Source organism: Chlamydomonas reinhardtii (assembly GCF_000002595.2).
Source record: "Chlamydomonas reinhardtii strain CC-503 cw92 mt+ unplaced genomic scaffold scaffold_22, whole genome shotgun sequence".
NCBI lineage: Eukaryota > Viridiplantae > Chlorophyta > Chlorophyceae > Chlamydomonadales > Chlamydomonadaceae > Chlamydomonas > Chlamydomonas reinhardtii.
In genome coordinates this window covers 41,828-49,073 of record NW_025061535.1, presented here as the reverse complement: position 1 = coordinate 49,073, position 7,246 = coordinate 41,828, and the positions used below count along the sequence as shown (strand labels likewise).

At 59.5% G+C, this 7,246-nt stretch overlaps 1 protein-coding gene across 1 annotated transcript; it reads left to right on the top strand.

The window, feature by feature from the left end:
- The first annotated feature begins 653 nt into the window (after nt 1-653).
- CHLRE_22g753697v5 (uncharacterized protein) lies at nt 654-1,725 on the top strand. Its single transcript, XM_001691123.2, has one exon. It carries the CDS (start codon nt 830-832, stop codon nt 1,019-1,021), a length of 192 nt encoding a protein of 63 aa, XP_001691175.2. The 5' UTR covers nt 654-829; the 3' UTR covers nt 1,022-1,725.
- Nucleotides 1,726-7,246: the final 5,521 nt, after the last annotated feature.

Genomic DNA, 7,246 nt, shown 5'->3' with positions numbered 1-7,246 from the left:
CCATGTCCTCGCGGTTGCTTTGGGGTTGACGTTGCTTGCCTCGCGCCTAGCGCCACAGCTTCTACGCTGCAGTGCATCACGCCTCCTGTCCCTCCCTCCCTCCCTTACATGTCGTGCTGGGCACCGGTGGCGCTGGTGTTCTCCAGGTTGGTTTCGGGCGCATCCTTTCTGGTAGTCCCAACGCCAGCCCGGCCGGCGTCGTCCAGCCCAGCCATCCCAATACAGCAGCCACCTTCCATCAGCCAGCCATGGGCGCGACCGTCCACAGCCTTTACCGTCGGTTACGAGGTAACATGTGAATTCGCAGCTTGCGCTACTGACTGCCTACTCTCGTGCCGCCTGCAAGCCCACTCCGCCTTCCGCTCTGGTCTACGTACGCATTAGTTCCGCAACACTCGTCAATAACTTGGTTATTTAGTTCTTGTTCTTGGTTTGACTTTTCAGCGATATCGGGTACATGCCGTGGACACGCACCGACCTCGTTCCCCTCGGCCAGCCCTCCACCCGCCGCCCCACTCAGCTGTCAGCACGGCTCCCGCAGACCCGCACCCGGCCGGCCCCGGTCCCTGGACGGGTGTGGGGAACCGCACAGGGGTGGGTTTGCCTGTGTTCGTTATCGATTGCCGTAAACACAACTATTTGCTCATATGCCACACAACGCTACACAACGCTACACAACGCCACTCGACACGCTGCACTCGCTGCACGACGCTGCGCTTGATAACCTGCCTATCTTACGCAAACATGAGTACGCCGCATCTTAGCTTGCCCACGATCAAGGAAGCCGCCGAAAGACTGGAATGATATCAAATCTAGCAAGCACCTTGGCATGCCTGATTACTTCAAGGACCTGTATGTTCGGGTCAGCATGACCGATGCCGTGCTCGTGTCGACGAATGGCAAGGTCGCTGATATCTACATAGAAGCTGCTGAAATGATCACAGAGCTGCGCCAGGAAATCGCGCAGGTCAAGGAGCGTCTAGAGTCGTCGCACCACGCATCAACATCAAACACTGGATGATGACTACTGGACGTGGACGAGGACGAGGACTACTTTGTAGTGCTGAAGAACGTCACTAAGATTGATGCGGCGGCGGCGGAGCTGGGCGACTTCTCTTGGCTGCCGGGGCTGGCGCTCGAGGACGGCGTGCTGACCTTCGTGCGCACCCTGAGCGTGGCGTGCGGTTTCTGCAGCCTGGTCGTGCAGGTCGTAAAGGAGAAGCGGGAAGGGTTGCGCAAGCTTGCTAAGGTGTGGGCAAAGAAGAAGAACGTGGTGATGGTCCCGTATCTGTCACGCCCAAGCATGCTACTGCGGCAAGAGAGGACGGCCATATACAAGGGGCTGGCTGAGGCAGGAGCGGGGCCGAAGTGGACGGGCTCTGCTGACATTGAGTACTTGAACGGTGAAGGCGAGCGAGTGTTGTTCCAATTTTGATCGTGAGGGCAGGGATTAGGTGCTGCGTTTTGGGCGGCGGACGGCTGTGATCGAGGCGGCGGAACATAACCACACAACGCACATAACTTGCGACACAACGATGCACACAACGCACACAACGAACATAATTTGCGACACAACGCACACAACTGATTGTTTCTTTTCTCCCACTACTTTTGTGGACTGCTATGACATTTTGGTGTTCAAGAGGCGAGGGGCCCTAGCGGCTCGGTTAGTCTCGTTGCAGGGTCCGTGATGACCACACATCCACCTGTAACAACATCTTCATCAACTATTTGGGTTTTCACTGAGATGTTTGGGGTCGGCCACGGCTCGATTTGGTGCCCCGGGGTCGGCCCCGGCTCGATTTGGTGCCCCGGGGTCGGCCCCGGCTCGATTTGGTGCCCCGAGGTCGGCCCCGGCTCGATTTGGTGCCCTTGGGTTGTTCTAATGAGCTTGAATGTAAAATTTGCCGCATGGCCGTACGCGAGGACCCGTAAAAGGTGCGTGCAGGGTGGCAGTCGTGCTGCCTCATGACGCATTTCAGCGAGGCTCTCGCGGAAGACAGGTAGGGTGGACACGTGCGCATCAAGTAAGTCGAGCTCGCCGTTGCCCAGAGCAGCCCAAACGGCTCAGCACCCCTTGATGAATAGCCGAACTGAAATTGACATAGGAGCTAGAAGGAATTCTTGCGACAACAGCAGCGTGGGATGGAGAGCTCTGTGCTGGGCTGCTGCGTACCTGACGTCTGTTGACCAGCCTACTTCGTGCGTGCTGTCAGTGTAAAAATTTGTGCTGTTATATAATTGATGGCCACAACACCGCTGTGGCTTCGCTAGACAGGCTGTGCGTGGCGCGGGTCCAAGTGCCGCCGGCGACTAACTTGAGGGACCGCGGGCTTCCCTGACTGACTTTGAGCCCGGGCACTACTCCCGCCCGCTTCGCATGATGTGGGTACTTAGGCCCCAAAGGGGGTCTGCATCGCAAAGAGGACGCCAGCCGTCGTTTCTCGTGGGATGTCTGCCTGGCTGCTGGCGAACATGCAATAAGCTCTAGATTGCATTGGTCCCTTCCTAGCCCCCTGCATGCTAGATTGCATTGTCGGCCTATGGGGACATTGCACCCTCTCCATGCGGGTCCCACTCCAGGACAAATCGTGTCCCCAGGGAGGCGCCCACCTGACGGCACCCAAAACCCCCTGATAGATAGTTCTTTAAGGATGCCACCACGCCGTCCCTAACTGAAGGACAATATATCAGAGGGTTTTCAAGCCAAACCCGCCAGTTGAGGAGGCCAGGAGACGGCGCCCCAAACAAAACGCAGAGCGGGATACAGACTCCGCCACTCAATGTATATGTTACATGCAATCTATTGGAGCAATAGCGCTTGACGGCAGGCTAACGCCGTCAACACAGATATCTGCATAGATGTAATCAGGCTACTATCTGGCCTGATATGGCGTGTCCTGGCGAACGCGACTGTCACATGTAGATGTTTGAGGTCGGCCCCGGCTCAATTAAGTGCCCCGGAGTTACTCTAATGCGGTAGTAGATGTTATACGAATGGTACTTGGCTGGGGACACGACCGGCCCGTAGGGCCGTGCGCGAGTTAGACGTTGCCGACCGACCTCGCAGCGCCACCTTGCCGGTTCCTGAGGCGCATGCTGCCTAGTAATTGCTATATATAAATATGGGTCCCTTTTATGGGGACACGCGGCCACACACCGGTGCTCGCGCAGACCCGGACCTCAACTCGGCGACGCAGCGTTCTTAAGTGGGGGGCCAAATTCTGTGCGCTGTATTTACAAAACTGGGTCCCTCACGGCTGCCCGGACAGCAAATGGCCGCGGTTCCGACACAAACGCGGCGGAGCGCACTCCCGTATGCGGCCCCAGCTATGTCGCGAGCACGCGCGATGCTCCTCGCAACACAGCTGGGTCCCTCACGCCCGGCGCCCCGGCCCCGCCCCCCCGCCCCGGAGCATCGCCCGCGCGGCTAAATCCGGTTTCTATTATTATTCTTCTTATGATATAGGATTAATAATAATAATAATAGAAACTGGACTTAGCTGCGCGGGCCGAGGGGGGCCGAGGGGGGGGGGGAGTTACGTGCATAAAGAAACGCAACACACACAAGCGAACATGACGTTGTAGAGTGAGCTAGCCCAAGAAGTAATGGACTCGGTGAACAGCCCTATCCACAACACAGTCTTACACGACAACACTTGGAACACACTTGACGGGGAGGTCTGGTGCCGTGACGCGGTGCGTGCATCTGACATGGCAACACTTCAGGACGCACTTGGGCAACTCCGTGAGATCGCCCCGCCACCACGCCCGCCACCCCACATGGAGGCCACCATACCCGCACAGACAGGGCCCGCCGCCACAGGAAGGCCGGCACCAGAGCCAGCTCAACATGCCCAAGACAACTCACCGCTGCGGGCAGCACACAGAGCGCCACAGCATGCAGCACCCCACACTACCGCACCCGCGCAGCCAGGCTGGTGCCGGCCAGGCGAGTTGGGCATGAGGCGCCGGCGCATGGGGACATGACGCTCTGTAGGCCATGGGGTAAACTGACGGGTGCGGACCGTAGTACGGTTCCCTACACCCGTCCAGGAACCGGCCCACGCACGGTGCAGCGGGGCCGTCCGGGTGGAGGAACCGGGCTGGCAGCTGGGCTGCACGTCGCGACGTTGAGCTCGACAAGAATCTGGGCCCGGGGGCAAGGGGGGCTGCTGGGGCGCTGCGGGCGTGCCGACGACGTCGGCATGTCCCAAAACACCGAAGTCCACGTGAAAGCCAGAAGAGACAAACGCTGACAAGAATAAAGCCAGCAACGTTCCATAAATAGTCTCAGTACAAAAGAGATTTGTGCAGGGCACGTGCCAACCGCGTGAATGGTGGCTGCACCCGCAAGCGGGAGGCTCGCCCTTGCCAAACACTTAAGGGCGGGACCTTAAGTAGGTCCCTGCCACTGGGCAACAGATACCAGCGTGAACTTGCCGGGGCCCAGGGGCGATTATCCCTGATACGCCCTGTTAGCGAAGTGTTTGCTAGTGAATGCGAATGCAAGACGCCGTCGCGAGCTCCAGGCCCCCCCCTGGCCTCGACCGTTGTACACGCACAAACTCGTCTGCTTCGCAGTGCTACCGCTCGCCCTTTACAGGGAATAAAACTCTGCTAGATGCTGGCTGGGTGCTGGCTGGGTGCAAGCGGTGCACGATTTCCCCTCCAGCTTTTCACGCATGACAAGAGCTCCTATATGGGCTTGAAATAGGGGCAAACGGTGTGCTGGCCAGGCAGAAAGCCCGAATTGTGCACCGGCGTCGTGCACCGTGCCTCCTTTCCGCCCAAAGCCACAAGTGTTCCGGAGGGATGCAGTACCGCTCGCCCGGCCAACATGTGCCCCAGGCACACATCCTGAGCCGCCAGATACTCGTATCCGGCGCAACCCGGTCTCACCGCGTTGTCGGCACCGTCCAAATTTGCACTCGCTTCAACCCCGCAAAACTTTGCCTGCGTGCCAAATCCGTAGTCCGAAGTTGCCCCAGTGCCGTACCCTACCGTTCCAGCCCCCATTAAACCATCGGTAAATCACCGGTTACCTGGCGGTTATCCCCGTGAGAACGACGGCTTTGTCACCTCGGTTACCATCGGTCTAATTGGACTAGAGACGGCAGACCGACGGTCTATAGACCACTTCACTGGTTACCGTCGGTTAACAGAAGGCATGGTAACCAGCGGCTGACCGACCAGTTACCGTTTAGTGACCGGCGGTAACCGATCAAGTAAGTGCTGCCGCCCAGGCCTGCCCAGCAGCCGCCCAGGCCCGCCCAGCTGCCGCCCAGGCCTGTCCAGCTGCCGCCCCAGCCCCTGGCGCCCGGCTGCCGCCCCAGCACCTGGCGCCCGGCTGCTGCCCCAGCCCCCGGCTGCTGCGCCAGTCCCGCAGTCACGCTACAACCCCCGCCCCGTCCATGAGAGAGGCACAGTAGGCACCCAACAGCTATTACAAGACCGCAGTGGTCATGCCCTGCCTTGCCCTGCACAAGACCAGAGGGATAAAGTCCCTTGCAGCTGGGAAGTCCACACGCAGCCTACCTCCAAGCTGATACACACAAGTGACTAGGCATGGTCTGGCCTCCACAATCCATAGCAGCCACCTGAGCACTAAGCAGCACCGTCATGGACACCATGCGCCAACATCGCAGCATATGTCCTAGCTCACTCCACCATCCATCCCTGCGGCAGCAATGCGGTGCAATATGTGAGACGGAATTGAAGGGATGGGCCCATCCCTCGCCTCAAAGCTGCCCTCCCTGTCCCCGGGACCATGCCACTGCCTTGCAAACTTACGGCTTGACTGCAGTCCTCGCGCCACCTGCGGGCTTGACACCATCCAGCCGCGGGAAAGGGCGCGAGCACGGTGGGCCGTAACCTGATTGCGATGCCATAGCAACTGTAGCCAGCTCCATGCCCTGCGGGCTTGACACCATCCAGCCGCGGGAAAGGGCGCGAGCACGGTGGGCCGTAACCTGATTGTGACGCCATAGCAACTGTAGCCAGCTCCATGCCCTGCGGGCTTGACACCATCCAGCCGCGGGAAAGGGCGCGAGCATGGCGGGCCGTAACCTGATTGCGATGCCATAGCAACTGTAGCCAGCTCCATGCCCTGCGGGCTTGACACCATCCAGCCGCGGGAAAGGGCGCGAGCACGGTGGGCCGTAACCTGATTGCGATGCCATAGCAACTGTAGCCAGCTCCATGCCCTGCGGGCTTGACACCATCCAGCCGCGGGAAAGGGCGCGAGCACGGCGGGCATTGAGACTGACCGTGCGCCAACAGCTCGCAGCCCAACCTGCAATAATAATAATAATTCAAACGCCGGCCCATGGGGCCTGGCGTGGATTATCGGGGTAAGGTGGCTAGGGCGAGGAGGCCCATCCCCCTCGCGCTGCCACCTCACCACGCACTCCGAGGAGGTGTGGGGGAGCCGTGGCTCACCCGCCTCTCGGTTTGAGTTCCTGCTCGGTTACTCGGCGCATTTTGATAATGCCGCCCGCACTGTTCACAGCGTGTGTGTGGAGCCTCTCTCCACATACTCGTGCGGCTGTGTGGGTCACCCCAAGTTGAGAGGTGAGCAGCTTAGTGAGGTTGCAAGGGATGGCCCCAGTCACTCCGAGCGCAAGGCATTCATTGGTGGAGTAGTGGACCGTCCATCCGGCCGCTTCCAGCAGTCGCTTGAGTTCTTGGTGTTGTTGAGATTTTTCTTCCCGCTTGTCCAAATGGCGGACGTCAGAGCTGTAACCGATTTCAAGGATATAGATGGGCAGCCGTGCTTTGTTCAGGGGCGGGCGGTACCCTTCTCTATGTGTTTCATGGGCGGGCAGGTTTGGGATGAACAGAATGTCAGGTCTGAGCCTTGTAATAAGGGGTGATGATGTCCTCTCCGCAGCCAGCCAGGCGGGGGGGCGTTGTGCAGACGCATAGTGTGGCAGGTCGGCTAGGGGGCCCGCATCCATGACCATGAACCCGGTCCCGTAGGTCCCTTTGGAGATGCATTTGGCGATACGCTGGACTGCCCAGTTGTGCCGATTGATGTACGCGCCTTTCATTTTAGGGTGTGTGCAGCCTCCGAGGATGTGCCCTCCGGAGTCAGGGGTGTGGCAGAGGGGGCAGTTGCCGTTCCCTCCCAGGCGGTAGCGCCGTTTAAGCTGTGCGTTGAAGAGGTAGCCGTAGCGGGCGTAGAGTATTTGCTTGACCAGCCAGGGGTGCCTGGTGGAGCTGGCGAGGGTGCGGTTGCTGAGGG

Bases quoted from the DNA above. Each gene is read 5' to 3' on its own strand.
- CHLRE_22g753697v5 (XM_001691123.2), top strand. From the start codon at position 830: ATGCCTGATTACTTCAAGGACCTGTATGTTCGGGTCAGCATGACCGAT.